Source organism: Hibiscus syriacus, unplaced genomic scaffold (genome assembly GCF_006381635.1).
Source record: "Hibiscus syriacus cultivar Baekdansim isolate YM2019G1 unplaced genomic scaffold, ASM638163v2 tig00111273_pilon, whole genome shotgun sequence".
NCBI lineage: Eukaryota > Viridiplantae > Streptophyta > Magnoliopsida > Malvales > Malvaceae > Hibiscus > Hibiscus syriacus.
This window is the reverse complement of record NW_024063040.1, coordinates 190066-211953: the sequence shown is the minus strand read 5'-3', so window position 1 is coordinate 211953 and position 21888 is coordinate 190066. Positions and strand designations below refer to the sequence as shown.

The 21888-nt window shown below is 35.6% G+C and overlaps 1 protein-coding gene across 1 annotated transcript; it reads left to right on the top strand.

The window, feature by feature from the left end:
• The first annotated feature begins 20955 nt into the window (after nucleotides 1–20955).
• Nucleotides 20956–21466, top strand: LOC120157581 (ethylene-responsive transcription factor ERF020-like). The gene has a single exon (XM_039168673.1). The coding sequence runs from the start codon at nucleotides 20979–20981 to the stop codon at nucleotides 21414–21416; it is 438 nt and encodes a 145-aa protein (XP_039024604.1). The 5' UTR covers nucleotides 20956–20978; the 3' UTR covers nucleotides 21417–21466.
• The last annotated feature ends 422 nt before the right edge of the window (nucleotides 21467–21888 follow it).

The window sequence follows — 21888 nt, the reverse complement described above, 5'->3', positions numbered from 1 at the left end:
ATAGACACTAGACAAACTAGTTACATGAGCTTCTATGCAATTATTAGCTCTCTTGTAAACTCAAGCTGCATAAAACTGATACAAGCCATCATGTTCCTTCTATCGCAACAAAACCTCATTAGTAGCTTCATCTCTCACCAAGAAGTCCTTTGCATGAAATTCGAAGTAAACAACATTACCTCTAGCATACTTTGAAACAGACAGAAAATTCTTAGTGATAGATGGAACATGAAACATATCATTCACAAGTAAAGAACGCGACCTAGTGGGAAGGAAGACACAACCAATGCTATTGATGTCTAAACTATGCCCATTACCTACAGTTAATTTACCTGGGCTAGTGTAATCAGAAGCATTTTCCAGCTTCGAAGCATCAGAGGTCAAGTGATGCGTTACACCCGAGTACACGACCTACTAGTTAGCATTGAGAGAGCCACCTTGAGCTTGAGACTACCTACTCCCAGTATAAGTATAACACTCATTTGTAGTGTCAAGAGTAACAACGTGAGCGTCTGACCCTTCTTTGCTAGCCATAACACCAGGGAATATCTAATCAAATCGGTGTTAACATCGATCTATCGAGTGACCGGCCTTACCACACAACTGGCACTGAATTCGTGCACGCCCACGCCCATTCATACTCGACCTTTCACCATAATTATACTAATTAGGACCTGATCTGCCACCAGAACTGTACTTATTCATATAATATTTATTTGTACTAATGCCTTCATGGCCTCTATTATAAACCTGAGCCACGGAAGTACTTATAGGAAGCTAATTATGTGTATGAAAACCCTTGAATAGAGCTTCAGCATCTACCAGAGCAGACCTGACTCAATCAATAGAGAATGCGTCTTTGATATCTTGATAACTGTTAGATCATAAACTTGATCCATTATGGGAGCCTAAACCCAAACCCAAACTAAATTGATATCATTGCTTACATCATTTAAGTAAATATGTCATTGCTTACATCATTTAAGTAATGATGTCATTGCTTACATCAATTTAGTTAGGTGAGAGTTAGGTATTTGTTGAATTTGTAATGGTTTAAATTAGTTTATTTGTGTGGTGTAGGATTATTCTTGAGTAGTATAAATACCCCTCCCCATTTTAGTTTTAAGCATCAAGAAAAATTAAGAGCTTCTAAGTGAGTGAAGAAGCAAAGTCTTATAAGAGCGAGTTGTAGTTCTTGTTTTGAATGAGAGTGCTCTTGTAATATTTGTTTGAGTTTCAATAAAAGTTGTTTGTTTGAGTGTTTTATTTCCAACAAAGTGGCATTAGAGCGAGTTGGAAAGATCGAAGGTCTCGACGAGAGGAATCCGACGCCACCAGAATTTTCTCAATCTGAGTTCTGACGCACCGCCACGAACCGCTGGAAGACTGCTGCCAGAAAATCGAGTTGACTCACCGAGTTGAGCCGAGTCAGCTGAGTTGGAGCCTCTTGACCGAGTTGTCCAAGTCCCTCCCAAAGTTTTTCGGCGTTCCAGATTCATCTGTGTAATCAAATTTTACAAAATCTCATTATATTGAGAGATATAACAAATGGTATGACACTATTCCAAGTTCCGTCACTCAACAACAAGAACTACGACAATTGGAATATAAAAATGAAGGAACTTCTTGGATCACAAGATGTGTGGGATATCATAGAGAAAGGTTATAACGAGATTGTGGATGATGCTGTGTTTGCTACTCTTACACCAGATCAAAAGATAACTTTGAAGGATTCAAGAAAGAGAGACAAGAAGGCTCTTTGCCTCATCTATCAAGCATTAGATGATGATGGTTTTGAAAAAATTTTAAGTGCAAGCTCTAGCAAGGAAGTATGGGAGAAGCTGTAAACCTCTTACAAAGGATCCGAGCAAGTGAAGAAGGTTCGTCTCTAAACATTAAGAGGTGAATTCGAATACTTACACATGAAAGCATATGAGTCTATTTCAGATTATTTCTCAAGAGTAGTAGATGTTTCTAATCAATTAAAAAGAAATGGTGAAAAGTTAGAAGATGTGAGGATAATAGAGAAGATACTCCGTTCGTTGGATCCTAAATTTGAGCACATCGTCGTGACGATTGAAGAAACTAAAGACTTGGAAGAAATGACGATCGAGCAACTTCAAGGATCATTGCAAGCATACGAAGAGAAGAATAAGAAGAAGCATGAGTTTACTGAGCAATTCCTCAAGCTGCAACTCAAGGATATGCATGAAAGCCAACGCAATGATAGAAACCAACATGGCCAAGGCAGAGGTAGAGGTCATGGACAAGGTGGAAGTCGAGGTCGTGGACGAGGCTGGAATTACAACAACAACAATTCCAACAACAACTATGAGAAAGGAGAAAGCTCAACACGAGGCCGTGGAAGAATCAATCTGAACTCAAGGCATGACAAATCTCAAGTTTGATGTTATAATTCTCAGAAGTTTGGGCATTATGCTTCAGAATGTTGAGCTCCCAACAACAAAATTGAGGAGAATGTCAATTACGTAGAGGAAAATACAGATGGCAAAGAAACTCTTCTTCTAGCACGAAAGAAAACTGATTGTGGCCAAGCAAATTCCTGGTATCTTGACAGTGGTGCAAGTAATCACATGTGTGGAAGGAAAGACATGTTCGTGGAGCTAGACGAGTCAGTAAGCGGAAATGTTTTGTTTGGATATGATTCCACAATAGTAGTGAAAAGGAGAGGTAACATTCTTATCCGTTTGAAAGATGGTAGACATCAATTTATTTCAAATGTCTACTATGTGCCCAATATGAAAAGTAACATCTTAAGTTTAGGGCAACTGGTAGAGAAAGGTTATGATATTCATATGAATAATTATAATCTTTCTATAAAAGTTGATAAGAATAACTTCATTGCTAAAGTGTCGATGTCAAAGAATAGAATGTTCTTGATCAACATACAAAATGATGTTGCAAAGTGCCTGAAAGCTTGCTACAAAGATGCATCATGGCTTTGGTATCTTCGATTTGGGCATCTCAATTTTGGAGGTCTAGAGCTATTATCTAAGAATGAGATGGTGAAGGGACTACCTCGCATCAACCATTCTGACAGCCTTTGTGAAGGGTATCTAGTCAGAAAATAATTTAGGAAAAGCTTTCCAAATGAGTCAGAGACAAGAGCCAAGAAGCCACTCGAGCTCATCCATACCGATGTGTGTGGACCGATCAAGCCAAGCTCTCTCAGTAACAGTAACTATTTTCTTCTCTTCATTGATGATTTTTCAAGAAAAACCTGGGTATATTTCTTGAAACAGAAGTCAAAAGTTTTCGAAGTCTTTAAGAAGTTCAAAGCAACAGTGGAAAGAGAAAGCGGTAGAAAGATCAAAGCCATGAGATCCGATTGAGGTGGAGAATTTACTTCCAGGGAGTTTCAAGAGTTCTGTGAAGCAAATGGAATTCGTCGACCAATGACAGTTCCTAGATCCCCCCCACCAAAATGGTGTGGCAGAAAGAAAGAACAGAACAATCCTCGACATGGCACGAAGTATGCTCAAAAGTAAGAAACTACCCAAGGAATTTTGGGTGGAAGCAGTAGCGTGTGCAGTCTACTTGAAAAACCGATCTCCAACGAGAAGTGTATGGGAAAGACACCACAAGAAGCATGGAGTGGAAGAAAGCCTAGCATTTCCCACTTGAGAACCTTTGGAAGTATAGCCCATGTTCACGTACCAGACGAGAGAAGAACGAAGCTTGATGATAAAAGTGAGAGTTTTATCTTCATCGGCTATGATGCTAATTCGAAGGGCTACAAGTTGTACAATCCAAACAATAAGAAGTTTGTGATTAGTCGAGATGTGGTCTTCAACGAAGAAGGAGAATGGGATTTTAACTATCATACAGATGACTTCAATTTCTTTCCTCAGTTTGAAGAAGATGAGCGGAGAATGAGGGAACAACTAGATGAATCCCAACAAGAGCTTGCAACTCCACCCATTTCACCAACATCAACCACTCAAGGAGACTCATCACCTTTATCATCGTCAAGTGGGAGTCAAAGTGAAAGAGTTGTGCAATGCACAAGAAGCCTTAGAGATCTCTATGAGGTAACTGAACGACAAGATAATCTTACATTATTTTGTCTGTTTGCCGATTGTGAACTAATGAGCTTTCAAGAAGCGGTACAAGAAAAGAAATGGAGAGATGCGATGGGTGAAGAAATCAAGGCCATCGAGAAGAATGACACATGGGAACTTACCTCACTTCCCAAGGGACATAAGGCAATAAGTGTCAAATGGGTGTACAAAACAAAGCAAAACGCCAAATGAGAGATTGAAAGGCACAAGGCGAGGCTAGTTGCTAAAAGCTATAGTCAAAAGACTGGAATTGACTATGATGAGGTATTTGCTCCTGTTGCTCGATTGGAGACTATCAGACTAATCATTTCTTTGGCAGCTCAAAACAAGTGGAAGATATAATAGATGGATGTAAAGTCTGCCTTCCTAAATGGAGTTCTTGAAGAGGAAGTTTACATTCAGCAACCATCAGGCTATGAAGTCAAAAGGCACGAAGATAAGGTGTTGAGGTTGAAGAAGGCTCTTTACGGGCTAAAACAAGCACCAAGGGCATGGAATAGCTGAATCGACAAGTACTTCCAAGAGAATGGCTTTAACAAATGTCCCTACGAGCATGCTCTATATATCAAGATCAAAGATGAAGATATTTTGATCGTGTGCCTCTATGTGGACGATTTGATCTTCACCGGAAGCAACCCAAGCATGTTTAATGAATTCAAGGATGTGATGATGAAAGAATTCGAGATGACAGACATGGGCCTCATGGCGTACTACCTTGGCATTGAAGTTAAGCAACAAAATGATGGAATTTTCATTTCACAAGAAAGCTATGCAAAGGAGATACTGAAGAAGTTCAATATGGATAACTATAAGCCAATAAGCATACTGGCAGAATACGGGATCAAGATGACCAAACATGAAGAAGGAGAAAGTGTAGATCCAACATTCTTCAAAAGTTTGATAGGAAGTCTACGCTATCTAACTTGCACGAGACCCGATATTCTTCACGCGGTTGGATTGGTTAGTCGCTACATGGAATCTCCAACAACCACCCATTTTAAAGCCACAAAGAGAATTCTTCGCTATCTAAAAGGTACAATTGACTTTGGCTTGTTCTATTCAGTTTCTAATGATTACAAGCTTGTTGGATATAGCGACAGTGATTGGGGTGGAGACATAGATAATCGAATGAATACTACTAGATTCGTATTTTTCATGGGAGATATTGCGTTCACATGGATGTCAAAGAAACAACCGATTGTCACATTGTCCACTTGTGAAGCAGAATATGTTGCTGCTACCTCATGCGTTTGTCATGCAATTTGGCTTAGAAATCTATTGAATAAGATAGGTTTGATACAAGAAGAGCCTACCAAGGTTTGTGTCGATAACAAATCAGCCATTGCCTTAGCAAAGAATCCAGTATTCCATGATCGAAGCAAGCACATCGACATTCGCTACCACTATATAAGGGAGTGTGTTGCAAGAAACGATGTGGAAGTTGAATACGTGAAGTCGCAATATCAAGTTGCCGATATTTTTACCAAGCCACTGAAAAGTGAAGACTTAATAAGATTAAGGAACTTACTAGGGGTCACAAGATCAAGTTTAAGGGGGGGTGTTGGATCATAAACTTGATCCATTATGGGAACCTAAACCCAAACCCAAACTAAATTGATGACATTGCTTACATCATTTAAGTAAAGATGTCATTGCTTACATCATTTAAGTAATGATGTCATTGCTTACATCAATTTAGTTAGGTGAGAGTTAGGTATTTGTTGAATTTGTAATGGTTTAAATTAGTTTATTTGTGTGGTGTAGTATTGTTCTTGAGTAGTATAAATACCTCTCCCATTTTAGTTTTAAGCATCAAGAAAAATTAAGAGCTTCTAAGTGAGTGAAGAAGAAAAGTCTTATAAGAGCGAGTTGTAGTTCTTGTTTTGAGTGAGAGTGCTCTTGTAATATTTGTTTGAGTTTCAATAAAAGTTGTTTGTGTGAGTGTTTTATTTCCAACAACCATAAACAGTTGATACTCAAACGACAGTCCGTTTAAAATGGTTACGATTTGTTCAAAATAGAAATGGGACTTCCACAAACCGCTAGAGCATCACACACTTCTTTAATCTGAGTGAGATATGCTCGCATGCTCTCGTCACCTTTCTTGATCGATCGTAATTTACAGATAATACTTATTACGTTGGTAGTGGATCTGTTAGCAAAATACTTCAACACTGTGACCCAGACATCAGCGGCTGTTTCAGCACCAACGAACTGAAGAATAAGAGGATCACTAATGGTGGACAGTAACCAGGATGCTAATGCACTATCTTGTGCAACGAACACTTCATAATCTTTATTAGGCACAATATTTCCTTCAGCATCAGATATCTTTTCCGGTGGAGGCTGAAGTTCACCGGTAAGCAGTCTCTTCAGACAGTGACTTTGCACAATCAACAGGACTTGTTGCTTCCACAGTAAGAAGAAGTTCATTTCATCTAGCAAGATATTGATACTATTTTTGTCGGTAAAGATATTACCCCCTCTGAATGATTCTCCACCATCGAGATTCGATGTAGCACTAGTGTCACCCATCGAGAATAGCTACAAGTAAGACCCAAAAAATGGAAGAGCATAAAAGAGAATAGAGGTAACCAAACAAGCACCGAGAACAACTAAAAGAGCAGCGGAAAAGAAATAACCCCCAGAAAAATGGCGATTGATATGATATTGAGAAAACACTGAGAAGAAGTGAAAACACGTCATTATCTTTATTGAATCAAAGTTCTACATAATACAAAGCAATCAGATCATTTTATACAAAGAAGAGAGAAAGGCTAGCTACAACAGATTCTAGCATATCATGTTAGTAACCCGAAGCTGACGTAAGAGCATAACAAACAAGCAACCCAAAACACTATTCTAGATTCTGTAATATACATACACGGTAAGGCTACTCACCAAATCTAACCGAGACTTGGAACATGTTTTTATGGAGACTAAAACACTTGATTTTTGTTAGAGCTCTATTGGTTGATGGATTAAGGTTGGTGGGGCTACATTCTTGCAACGCAGTTTTAAGGTTGAGGGCGTAAGGGTTTGTGCTTTAAGACATTTTTTTTTATGTTTAAGTTAATAAAATAACTTAGTGAATGTAGGCAATATACAAGTCAGTGTCTCCAATCTTGGTTTCCAACAAAGTTCCACATATATAAATCTTAATCCATCCTCCAAAATTGACCACCTTTTGTATCTACCTACACACTCAAGACTCTATAAAACAGCTGGATGTCGCTAAGGTTCAATATTAAAAAATTAAGAAAGAAGAAGCTGAAGTAGTACGTCTAGGACTTAAAATCATGTATTATATTACTTTCATCCTTATCCGTTGAAAGCTAGAACTAAAAAAAATGAAAAAATTAATTTATACGAAGATAGATTTTATTCGTTCAAGTCAATTTGGTTTGAGTTTATGTTTAATATTAAAATTATTTTATAAATCAAATTTTATTATAAAACATTTTTAAAATTTTCAAATAATGAAATGCATTATGAGATAGGAAAAGGATTTGCTTAATTAGTGTATGAAAAGATAAGCCTTGGTATTATATCTTCACTTGGAAAGGTGATTTCTTTTACTTTGAACAGTAATAATGTCAAGAATATTCTATAAAAAGTAATATCACGAATGACAAAAACTGTTTTTCAATTGAATGTTGAAGTCCGTAAAAAGATGAAAATTATTTCCGCCTTCACCAGGGAAGTAGCAGAAGTTTTAGAGGAGGCAAAACCCATCCATTCTCGTCCGTAAACTCATATATATATATATATATATATATATATATATATATATATATAATTTTTTATATCTTTTTAAGATAATTAGATGAGTGAAAATAAAAAATTTATATTAATAGTATAAAATAAAAAGATATTCATTTGAAAAAAACAATGAATTAATCTCATCATTTGACTTCCCTTCGTTCAAAGATTTAAAAAAAGATGTAAAACTAAAAGTTTTATATTAAGTGTCAGATTATATATACATAATAACTTATTTAATAGAATAAATAAATTAAAGAAACAGAATTTATAATGGTTACATATGCTTTCATGCTAAGTTTACCGCATATTTCGATTATGAATACAGGTTTTATTCTCGTATACGGATCTTGTTGTAGGGATAGTTAAAATATATGAACCCATTGAGATCCGACTCGATCCAAATCTATAAGTGCATGTTTTTTTTACATAAAAAAATTTATGGTTCGGGTGGGACTCGGCCGGGTTTAAGGTGAAAAATCACCGACCCGACCCGACCTGGTTATATATATATATATATATATATATATATATATATGATTTTTAATATTTTATTTTTATAATGTTAAAATATATTATTTAATTAGTAAAATTATAATAAAATATATTATTTTAAAAAATTTAAAAATAATAGATAATTATAAATATATTATTTTAATTATTTTAAAATATTGATATATTTGGGTCCGATAGGGGTCGAGATTTTAGTCTAAAAATCGGAACGATTTTGGGAGTAGGAGTAAAGTTAAAAATTAACGGGCGGGATGAGACCGAATATAGACAATATATTTTCGGGTCAGAGTCGGAACGCCCATAAAACTGTCCCGCCCCGCCCGTGCCATCCCTACTTGTTGCACATTTAGTTTGTATATGACTATATTTCTCATATTAGATTTTGATTGAAAGTCAGAATTTACATTAAAAAAAACCCTTTCAATTGTAATATTATATCTCTTTATCATTAGCTAATTATTCATATAAATGTACAATATGAATCATAATTATTGTAACACAAAATTTTAGAATTTAAGTTAGATCTTCTAGCCGTAAATCTTTATAATTTTGACATTCTAATAAATTTTTATTCATTATATGTCAATAATTTTTTCTTTTAAAGTTTCTATTACGAAAATACGTGTTTTTTTTGTCAATTGTTATCACTTCTATTTATTTTAATCCTCTTGTATGGTATAACAATTAATATATAATTGATCCCTTTGATTATACCAAAACTTTAAGTTCATGGACTAAATGATTATTTATATAAAAAGTCATAATAAAACAATTTTTATTTGAAAAATAGTGAGAAGATTTTAAAGATTTATTTGAGCATGGTTTTTTTTTAAATAAAACTTATTTAATCTGAGATTTAAGCTATGATTTTCATCGATACAAGTAATAGATATACTTGGTAAGTTAAACCATGAACACGTGTTTTCCTTGCGTTTTCCATGTTGTTGTGTGTAGTTTTGTTGGAATCCATTTTCCAAGGTCTTTATTTTCTTGTCTCCCACTTTGTACTTCCTTCGCGTGTATCGATGGTTTTTACTCTTTTTGGAATCACTCTGTTGTTCTAAGACTAAAGCCATTGCTTTTACATCTTTAGTCCAAGACAAATTAATTTGGAGCTCCAAATTAAAACGCCCTAACCTTTATAATTATACTACTTTTGAAACAAATATAAAAGCTTTGTTAAATGAAGAGACTCCAATACTATGTTGGAAGGGGGGAAATCTCCTCAAAAGGCAATATATTATGATGGTGACATTTTTTTATAAATCAATTTTGGAGATAGATTTGAGTGTTTTCAATTTTCTTATAAAATAAAAATAAATAAAATATTGTTTTATTCTGATGATAGAAAATTATAAAGTTTCATTTCATTTGTTCATTGGAGTAGTGGTGTTGTCGGTGAATAATTATTGTTTTTTTTATATCTTCGGATCTAGACGTTTAATAAAGTAAATTAATTTATATCATCGGAGTCATCACCCGCTGCCATATCCTTCACTCAAAGTGAATCTCAATTATAGGGATCCTTAAAACTCACAAATTCTCTTGAAGCCTCTGGCATACGCTCCAAATGACTTTATGTATCAAAATAATATTTCTATATGCACGATTAATTATTATTGCATTATTTCTTACCTTTTTCACCTACATTATCAGAAAAAAAAAAAGATTTGTTTAGTTACATTGTTGTTATTATGGATTGTTTAAGAGTTTATACAATAGTCTTCTTTGTATACAAAATTAACATTACTTTTAAAAATAACCAAATAAGTATGTCATTTAATTATAAGGAGTAGTGTACTCATTTACACTAGTTTAAAAGTAAGTGAGTTTTACACTTTCATAAAATCATTTTACAATTAATATTTTTAATAATTCAATCATTAAATTTTATTTTATGTTCTTATAAACTATACAAGTTAAACTTTTAAAAAATAAAAATATTATTTATTATATGTAAAATATTAAACCATTATATATGTGTGTGTGTCTTGTTTAAAATAATAACAGATAATGAAAGAATAGTTCATAACTTTATTAATCAGCAACCAAGGATTTATATACAACAATTCTCAAATAACTAATTAATTAGCAGCTAATTAACAAGGCTAACTCCACCACTCCCCCTCACGTTGGTGGTTGAAATATGTCTTTAACGCCTAACTTGAAAACTAGTTATGTTGTTGTGTCCCAAAGGCCTTGGTCATAATGACTGCAAGTTTGATTGGTGGTTGGCATTTATCTTGTCTTGATAAGACTCTCCCGTACAAAATGACAGTTTATCTCAATGTATTTTATGCGTTCATGATAAATTGGGTAAGTAGCAATTTACATAGCTACCTTGTTGTCACAGCACAACCTGACTGATTCCATACTCTACAAATCAATCTCCCGTAGTAAGCATTTTAACCACACAACATCAGCTGCTACTACAGTCATAGTCCTATACTCAACCTCTGCAGATGACCTTGCCACAGTATTTTGCTTTTTAAATTTCAAGAAATCAAAACATCTTCATGCTTTATACAAAAACCAGAAACGAACCTCTTTATTATTGGACATGTTGTCTAATATCCATTACAGTATGCAACCATCTAACCATTTGTATTTGCTTTGAACAACAACCCTTGACCAAGATTCTTCCTAATATACTTCACTACCCTCATTGCAGCATTCGTGTGTGTTTACTTTAGCTGTTGTATGAACTGACTAAGATAATGGACATCATATGTGATGTCAGGTCTAATGTGTGCCAAGTATATTAACCTTCCTATCAACCTTTGGTAGCCTGTTTTATCCTCCAACAGACTATCTTCAAGCTTTTATGACACATTTATAAAAAATTGTAGTAGTTAACTTTAAATTTTATTCCAAAGGTGTTGAAACAACCTTTGCACCCCCTAAATCAGTATCTTTAAGTAGTTCAAGGGCATACTTCCTTTGATTCAACAAAATTCCTTCCTTGGTTCTTAATACCTCAATTCCAAGGAAATATTTGGGCTCTCTTAAATTCGTCATTTTGAAATTTCTGTTTAGTCCTTTTAACTCTTCAATCATTTTAATGTAAATCCCTGCTATTAATAAACCATCCACATACACAAGTTAACAAGCATTTTATCCTTAATTTTTTTTGTAAACAATGAATAATCATGCTTACTCTCTGAAAAACCCGTTGCAAACAAAACATCACTTAACTTGATGTTCCACTACTTAGGGTGCATTTGGTTCACGGAATGTAAAATTAGGGAATAAAAGATTACCAGGGAATCTGATTACTGGGAATGTTACATTATTGTGTTTGGTTGGTTTAGCAGGAATGTAAGATTACAGTATTTGGTTGAAGGAATAAAAGATTACTGAAATGTATATTTTACCAAATTGTCCTTGGTCTATATTTTTTAACAAGTGAAATTCTAAATATTTAAATAAAAATTATTTATATAAAAATTCTCTCTGTTGATAATATATTACTTGAGTATTTAAATATATCATGTATTATTTTAATTTTAACTAATATTAAATTTTACATAATTTATGTAAAAATATATTAAAATTTTACATCAACATTTAACTAAATGTTTACATTGTGAAAACTAGCTTCGGTTCATACGTGACGCATTCACTTAGATGTTTATTGTATTTTTCAATCGACATGGTTTACATTCTAGTCTGAAAAGTGATTTATTATGACTTGAGGAATGATTTAATATGCAAAGTGAAGAAAAAATTATAGTATACATGATGTATTAAGTTAATTTCACTCAAGGAAATTTTTTACAGTCAACTACATTAATCTTAAATGTTCCTTTTAACCATAATTTTTTCCCTTTGAACTTTTGATCAAAGAAAAAATATCTATAAATATATCACTTATAAGAGATCAAATACAAAATCTACTTGAACATTCAATTTTCAATAGCTTACAAAAACAAATATCATAAATTCCGAGCTTCTAATTTTTCATATCAATGCTCAACTTTTCATTGTTGAATTCTTTCGATTTACAAACAGCACCTATAACAGTTTTTGGCAGACAAGGAGAAACCATATTGCTCGCCTAGTAGTGCCAAGAGTGAAACTACATAAGGACTATAATAGAGATTTATAAGGTTGGGAAGTTACTTAAAATAACTGGGGGGGGGGGGGAAGAACAATTACATACTAACACTGGTTAATATGGTCCACTTTCCACCACATGAATATTTAGCCAAAAATGTTTGTTCCAAAAATTGAAAAGGACAAAAATGCATGTATACATACACATGGAACTAAAAATACCCTTTACGTTACTGAACAAACTCAATAACACCATAATACAAATTTACACCGGTAAAAGTTTAAGGACAGACCAAAACTTTGGATAAAAATTTGCAGATGAAATAGGCATTCAATAAGATAAAAAGGGGATAGAAGTAACCATCACCATTCTATATTTGTGATTGAAAGTTCATGCTCACAAAGAAGAAAAAATATCAACTTGACATTTGCAAGCACACCTTTGATTATTGATCAGGCTTTGGAAACTGTCGTATGTGGACATTTGCAAGCAATAAGATCAGATGTTCCCTTTGATTTGCTACATTATCTTTCTGAAGAGATACAACTGAGATGAGTATAGGTCCAAAAGCATATTGAACCAACTTTCAAAAATGTTTTACCATCAGATTTCAAATATTTACAAGGTAGCACACGACACTAAATTCACTTGTCAAGAAGATAAAAGAAAATACGCTTCTAGTTTGTTTATTTTTCACCTGAAACCCAAACGTTTCTTGAAGCAATCAAGAATGTCTTCATCTTTCTTTCTCTTGTGATTATTGGGCCAATGTAGACCCCTTGTGTTACGAAGAGCATAAACAGCTGCTTGGATCTGCATTATGGTAAATATGAAAGGAAAAGAAAATTGTTAGTTCAAAACAGATAATCAGAAAATATACAAATTTAAAACATACCTCAGGATATTGCATAATAGCCTGGTTTGCACTATCAGGATCAAGAGGAAGGATGTTGTAGGGGACCAAAATCTGTGTTTGTTCTGCAACTTTATCTTGAGCTTCCAAAATATGCTACAAACCTTAATAATTATAATATCTTTCTCATCCAAAGATTTGAAATCAAAAGTTCCTAATTTTCTAGTAAATTAACCTCAGCCAGTGAAAGACATCTACATCAAACAAGAAACCATCAAAAAAGATAGCAGGACAATATATCTAAAGGAATTTCACCTCACAGTCAACTTCAATAGATTGTGTCAAATTGACAGCCTTTAAAACCTCAAAGAGAACATTTACAGTCTGGTATGCTTTTGTGAGTTGTGCCCTACAAAGGAACAAAATATTTGCCGTCAAATAACAAACTATAACAATTTCCACAATAATCACCCAAGTAACTTAAATATTAAATATATCACCATGTAAATTGAGGACCTACCGATCAGCTTTATCAGCAACATTTGTCAAGGCATGGATGTATTTTTTGTAGTAATGTTGATAAAAACTTTGCATTTCACGAGCATCACTTTTCTTAACCCTTCCCTGAAGTGTTTGATCATTCTCTTGAAAAAACAAGATCATGTCTCCTCATGAAACCAATAACAGAGAATGGATGCAAAGAACTAGAAGCATAAGCATGCACTGAAGTTCTAATAAATCTAACACGGTAACTTATTAGAACTTAACAAGATCAAACAAAATAATATACTTTCCCAAAAAAATGAGTTGCAAAAATGCTAAATTACATTCACAAGAAAGAAGCCAAAAGCCTAGAACTAGCTTTAAACAATCCCAAAGTTCTACATAACAACTCTCAGGAAAAGAAAAGAAAAATTGTTAAAAAAGGGTGCAGACCCAGTTCCCTCCTGTTTCATTTCTTTTCCTCTTGCACAAAGCAGCTTAATTTTATTATGGCAACTCCAAGAACAACAGGTTTAACAAAATAAAAATTCTTTACAGTCATAAAAATATATAGTAAATAGATTATCCATTATTTGTGCACAGATTACTAAACCTAAGTGCTAAAGGACCATGCCGTTATTGTCACGCTGCATTACCCAAATTGCCAAAACATTTCTACATTTCTGCATTACCCAAATTACTTGAAACGTGCAACATACAAATTATTATTCAATGATATAACTAAACTAAAAATTCAAAAGGTATTAAGAATCTCTCTGATCTCGGTACCCATTCGGATATAGATTTTCAATAGTATTCTAAACCCCTTCTGTGTAATGTTCATTTGCAATGATATTCTGAAACTGTACTTGTATAATTCGTTTCTTGACATAGCAGTTCTTACATGAATTTTTTCCAATGTTCCATGATTTGATATTGCAGGCGACGAACTACTACTACAGGTCGGATTTAACAAAAGCTGCCCTTGCAAGGTTAAACCTGTTTAGCTTTCGTATTTAACCTATAATTAGCATGACATTTATCTAGAGAGCTTGTTTCCGAACATGCTGAACTGCAGAAGTCGAATTTGTACTCGGCTTTAATTTTCTGTCCTGATTTTATCTATTTCTTACAGTTCAACTAATATTTTATTTATTTCTTACAGTTCAATTAATTTTCTGCGATTTATGTCGACAAGTCATTACAAGGTCAGTGTTTTTCCAGTTTATGTGTTATATTTCTCTTAATCATTTGTGTTCATTTCAAAACCAGAAGAAATCAAACCAAACACAGATAGAAGTTCCAGTTCAATAAACAATGCATCAGTTTCATAAACGAAGAAGAAAAGGTTCACATCTATGAAAACATACCTGGTTTTTTAATGAAAGATGGATAACTCCTTAGATTTTGAATAGATTTAACTGCTGCAACTCAAGTGAGCTCAAATCTGGGTGCATTGAAAAATAGTTGAATCTCACTTAGTCCCACGAACCCATAAAAATTAAAAAAAATAATGGACAGATCAGTGTAGTAGTAGAGAAAATACAGAAACATGAGTGAAAACACAAACCCATAAAAATTGAACAATGAAACAAATTGAATATCAACGCCAAGAATCAAATAAAATTGTTGAAAACATCAATGCCAGAAGCAAATACCTAAAAGGGAGATGGGAAGAAGCAGATTTCCTTTCAACTAGAATCAAGCGGGGATAAGGGTATTTTAGACAACGATAACCGGGAATAAGTAAATATCTAAGAGAGACGGAGAATTGATATTCTCGGAAAAAATTCCCATTGTTGATATTCATTCTTTACCTGAACTTGAGAATAAAGGTCATCCAAACATGGGTACCATTACTTGGAAAAAAACATTACTGCAAGAATGAAATATAACGTGAACGAAACGGTGCTTTAGAGGCATGTTTTAAACCATACAAGAATTTTTGTAGTCTACAATCCGTCTTTTCCCCTGGCTGCAAAAAGCTTGTATCATCTTAATATAAACCTCCTCATTTGAATTGTATTGCAAGAATGTATCGTGAACATCCATTTGACATAAAAATCACTGAAATTTGACAGCAATAGCAAGGATTGTTCTAGCAGCCACCATTTTTGTAACATGGGGGAAAGTTTCAATATAATCCATACCTTCCTCCTAGTTGTACCCCTTGACAACCAACCAAGCCTTATACATCTCTACCTTTTATGCAGCCCAGAATTTAATCTTATACACCCACTTGCAGCCAATGGGAATCTTCCCTAGAGGCAACGTAAGTACAACGATCCTCAGCCGCTTTGCAATGGCCACCGCTTTCCACCACCATTACAATTTCACCCCCACTCCCGTCCTCCGCCGCTGCCGGAATCCCCCATCTCCGCCTCCCATTATCCTCTCTCCCGACGATCCTCTTTCTACTACCTACAGCCTCTCCATTAAACAATGCAGCGGCAGCAGTAGAATCACTTGCAAAGCGACGGAAATGCCTCCCGTGAGGGAACAATCAGCGGCATCGGGCGGAGTTTCTGGTGGTGAGAACTGGGTGCCGGTGGTCCCGCTTGCCGCGCTGCCGAAGGGAGAGCGGCGTGTGATCATACAAGACGGGGATAACATCCTGTTGCTTTGGTATAAGGATGAGGTTTTCGCAATTGAGAATCGTTCGCCGCTGAAGGCGCTTACACTGAGGGCTTGCTCAACGCCAAGCTTACCCAGTTCGCCCCCCCCCCATTACTATTGTAATCGTGAACATTTAAAGAGACATTGGGTTGGCCTTTAAACCCCAGATTTTTACTGCTTTTAAGCAGATAGTTCAGAAAAAAATATTTTAGAATTGAAGCTTATAGAAAATATCCATTGTTTTATTGTTAGGTATGGCTCATATAGCAATAGGAGAACAGATGTTGGAGTACAGTGAACGAAACGAACGTGACGATCAATATCTGTATATTAGGAAAGTTTCGTTATAGTCTCTTGACTAAAAAGGGCGAAGTTTTACGATACGGTACGAGATTATTTTGGTAATTACACCAGGTTGCTTTTATAAATTTTACAAGTCAATAACACTTGAATCCTTTGGATATTTGTATATTGATCTAGAATTTTTTTTTATGAAATAAAGAGGGAGCTAACACTCAATGTTCTTCTATCAAATTACAAGCACATGAGTCCTGTTGTAACAAGCTAAGTACTTCCAAAGGTGGAGAGTAGAAAACCGTATGATCCGAGCCTCTTACTATGGCTAAATTGGCTAGTTTATCGGTCACCTTGTTCACATCCCGATTTATATGCCTCAAAGTAACCGTCCATTCCTGCTTTAATAACTCATTAACCCGATCGAGCAAAGTAAAAACTGATCCTTTATTAGTCTTTCCTTTAAGCATCCGAATGAGTTGTCCGCTTCAACCATAATTTGTCTTTCGCCAAGATTCCACACATGTGAGAGACCTTCATGTATTCCCCATAACTCTGCTTCAACGATAGAGCATATACCTAGTACTTTAGAGAAACCAAGAATCCATCCACCGTTCGAAGATCGAATAACGCCCCCACACGTAGCAAATCCATTTCCTAGTTTACGGGAGCCATCAGTATTTACCTTGCACTAATTAGTAGGAGGCGGAGTCCAATTATTAGGCACACTAATCCTTTGAAACGAATACGGATTCATTTGCAAATTTGTTTCAATTGCTCGCCTAGCCTCAAAACAAAGACGCCTACCTTGTGCTAATATCGACTCATGTTCGATGTAATCCGGATCGAAAATTCTCCTATTACGGTTCTTCCAAATCAACCAAAGTATCGAACTGAAAAGTAAGTCCCAGTCACAGTCATCCCGTGCATAGATTCCCGGATTAGCAATATTAATCTGCAACCAATCTCGTATATCCCTGGACAGAAACTCATCTAATTTTTCAGCTTTAATTAACGTTATCCAAACAGTCAAGGCCGCATGGCATGTTCGAAATAAATGATCTATAGTCTCCCCCTGCTGTCCGCATACTCCACAGCAGTTGCTTGATGTTAAGTGTCGTCTGACTCGTTTCGTATTGGTTAATAAACGTTCATTAGCTACTAACCACAAAAAGACTTTAATCCGTTGCAACCCTCTATATTTCGAGATCACCTTCCAAACTTTATGTGGGCTAGTATCCGGAGTTACCTGTCTCCTTTCATACGCTGATTTAACCGAAAAGCAGTGATCAACGGTCCATTTCCAGCCTAACGCATCGTTCCTATTATCTTTTCGTGGTGGCATTGTTGCTGCAAGCCGCTGTTGAATACTGTCTGGTGCTAAATTAGATATCAACTCCCATCGCCATTGACCATTAGTATCAACCATAGAGCCCATCGTCCTCCTTTGTAGTGCGAATCTCTCCACTTGATTATCTACAAGCATATGTAAAGGCCCCACATCACTAAGCCAAGGATCCCCCCAAAAGTCCACCCTACACCCGTTACCAATATTCCAAACCAAACTCTGTCGCACCTCGCTCCACACGTGAGAGATTCCTTTCCAAGCATGTGAGCTTCTCTTGCTGTCAATTGAATCAGGTAAATCATTCTTCCACCTATACTTGGATCGTAATACTTTAATCCATAGATGGTCGGAGTTTGTTGCCAATTTAAAAGCTAATTTAAAATCATTTTGATCGATTAGCTTTTTCATGCCAAGCCCACCATTGCTTATCGGTTTACAAACATTCTCCCAATTAACAAGAGATATGCCGTTTCTCGCCTCAGTCCGACCCTAGATAAAACCCCAGATTATTCGTTCTAAGTCATCACAAATCCCTTTCGGAAGCTTCATAGATTGCATTGAATAGAAAGGAATAGTCGATAATACTGCTTTAGCCAAAGTAATCCTCCCGGCCAAAGATAAAGATTTCGCCTTCCATCCTGTGAGTTTATCTCAGACTCTCGAAATTATGTGACTAAACGAAGATCTCGTAACCCGAGAGTGAAGCAGAGGTACTCCGAGATACTTACCCAAGTTTTGAACTTCCTGGAATCCAAATAATGAGCTAATTGAACTCTTCAAACCCGAATCCACATTCTTAGAATAAAAAATAGTTGTTTTTTACATGTTTATTTTCTGACCTGAGAACCTGCAGAAAAGATCCATAATGCTCCTTATTACAGAACATTGCTCAATAGACGCCTCAGCAAACAGGACCAAATCATCCGCGAAAAATAGATGAGAAATATCAGGACCACTGCGGCACAGTCGGATAGGTTTCCACTGTCCATTCCTGACAGCTATAGAGATTGCATGAGCCAACCTCTCCATGCACATAACGAACAAATAAGGCGATAAAGGATCACCCTATCGTAACCCCCTGGTTGGCTTAAAGGATTCAGACATAGCACCATTCCAAATTACATGCGTCGAGACTGAAGAAACACATCTCATGATAAGTCTCCTAAGATTCTCTCTGGAATATGCAACTCTTTTAACGTGTCCTCAACAAATAACCACTCAAGGCGGTCATAGGCTTTCTCAAGATCGATCTTGATAGCCATAAAACCAACCTTACCTTTCTTCAATCACATAGAGTGAATTACCTCTTGTGCTATAATAACATTATCCATGATCGAACGTTCAGGAACAAAGCTTGTTTGGTTTTCCGATATCCAAAATTTCATAAAAGATTTCAGCCTATTCACAATTATCTTTGTAACAAGTTTGTATAACACAGAGCACAAGCTAATAGGTCGATATTGACTGAAGGATTCGGGAACTTTAACTTTAGGAATTAGAACCAGGAGTGTTCGATTGAAATCCTTATCGAACGCTTTTCCTGCAAAAATACTTTGAATCAACTGACATACGCTGGTGCTAACCGTATCCCAATTCCGCTGGAAAAAAATCGCATGTAGTCCATCCACTCCCGGAGCTTTTAACGGACTCATACTAAATAAGACTTCACGGATCTCTTCATTAAGTAGCGGTCGTATGAGTCCATTTAATTCGGAATTAGAAAGAACAGGAAAACATCCCTGAAACGGATATCCATAATCAACTTCATTACTACTAGTGAATAAATCCTTATAGAAATTCACTTCCATCGAGCAAAGAGTGGCCTGCTCCGACACCCAGTTACCATTCATGTCCTTAAGCGCCCCCACATGATTACTCCTACGTCTCATCATCGTACAAGCGTAGAAATATTTAGTGTTTTTGTCACCATGAAGAACCCATTGAGTTCTCGATTTTTGCAGCCACAAACTCTCCTCTTATTGAAGGACTTGTTCTAGTTCATACTCCAGCACGTGTTGCAAGTCCACCAAACGTTGCGAATATCGAGTAATAAGCGCTCTATCAATACCCCGTAACCGAGCCAATAGTTCGCGTTTTTTTCCTCCCTATGTGCCCAAACACATTCAAATTCCATTCACTAGCTTTACTTTGGAAGGAATTGACGTTAGTTAGCGCATCCAAATCATTCCTCCAAACTTCCGACAAAAAATCCTTGAATTGAGGGTGATCCTGCCAAGCCGCAATAAAGCGAAATGGTCGAGTCGACTGAAAACTTATGTTACTATGAGGTTTTAGCACAAGAGGGCAATGGTCCGTGTATATGATAATCTATAATCAATCTGTGCAATGAAATATGTTTATGCAGATGAATTTTCACATTTTTTTACTTCCACAATTCTGTCTTGAAGTCTTCGTGTATATGATTTGGATAAATCCATAAAAGTACATGTGATGAACAATTTTGTAAAAGCTTTTTCCAAATTCAAGGTCAATATGTTTAGTCAAAATCTCAATTATCCAAATCAATTAAGACACCTCATCTTCGCATTAATTAAATATATTAATTAATCAATGACTTTTCTACATGTTTCAAAAGAAGCTAATTTATTACCTTCCGGTTTCTCCCATGATCAAATGATACATTATCAATAATAACACTGTGATTTACCCAAATATTAAAACCCTTTTCCCATGAACCGACCTAAGCTATTACAGAAATTTTAAAGTACATATACAATCTGACACTACTTGACCCATCATCAACACCAATACTCACAGTTCTTCTGGATGGCACCGTCCATTTTTACTCTGACCTTGCTTGTCATCTTTGACTTCCCCTTTAATCTTCATCTTCTACCTTAAAACTCCCCTTTTTGACTTTGTCCTTTTCAACCTATATAACCTCAGCTTTCCATCCCCTTTTCTTCAAACTCCATTAACCCTTTTTTATCTGCCATCTACTTTGCTACAATGAGTGCCGGCGGAAGAAGTGTCTCCGATGAAAAGAAATATAAGGGAGTGCGTCCTCGAAGATGGGGGAAATGGGTGTCGGAAATCCGAGTTCCCGGCACCGAAGGACGCCTCTGGTTAGGGTCTTATTCGACTCCGGAAGCTGCTGCTGTTGCCCACGACGTTGCTTTCTATTGCCTCCGTCGACCGTCCTCCTTAACCGCTCTCAACTTCCCTTCGTTGTTACCTCCGTATGTTAATCCAGACATGTCGCCGAAGTCTGTTCAGAAAGCGGCGACGGATGCTGGTATGGCAATCGACGACCAGATGACTAGCGCCAACGGCTCAGTCAACAATGAAATGATGGCGAATGCGAACGATGCTAGCGGCGGCTCTTGGGAAAGAAGTGAAGGAAGAGAACTAGAGGGTTTGAGCATTTCCGTTGAAGATTATCTCTAGTCGTCGGATCGTGGATTGAGCTTACTATACGACCATCGGAGTTTTCTCTTTTTTTTTTACTTTACCGATAAATTTGTTGCAAAAAATGAAAATCGATAGGAGCGAGTGGAGTTAGATGCCTAGATTAGAAGGTTTATAAGGTAGCTTAGGCAATCTTATAATAGTATAAATATGCAATAAAACTGTATTTTAATTTTTGGAAGTTTGATTATGGGGCACGCATAAATATGCAATATAGCAAAATTTACCGACAGATGTATGAGTTAGAGTATTTTAATGATTAAATGAATGAATATTAATTTTAAAAATTTAAGTTAGAGTATTGATAATAACATGATATTTAAATATTTATTGATAAATAATTAAGAATTTTAAAATAAATATTACAACCTATCGCCACATGTAATCATTCTAAATTAGAAAAAAAATGACATTAATAGAGAGGGAAATGTTGAAAGCTGCAGGTAGATGT

What these genes read in the sequence shown, in the direction of transcription:
- LOC120157581 (XM_039168673.1), top strand. Translation starts at nt 20,979, where the DNA reads ATGAGTGCCGGCGGAAGAAGTGTCTCCGATGAAAAGAAATATAAGGGA.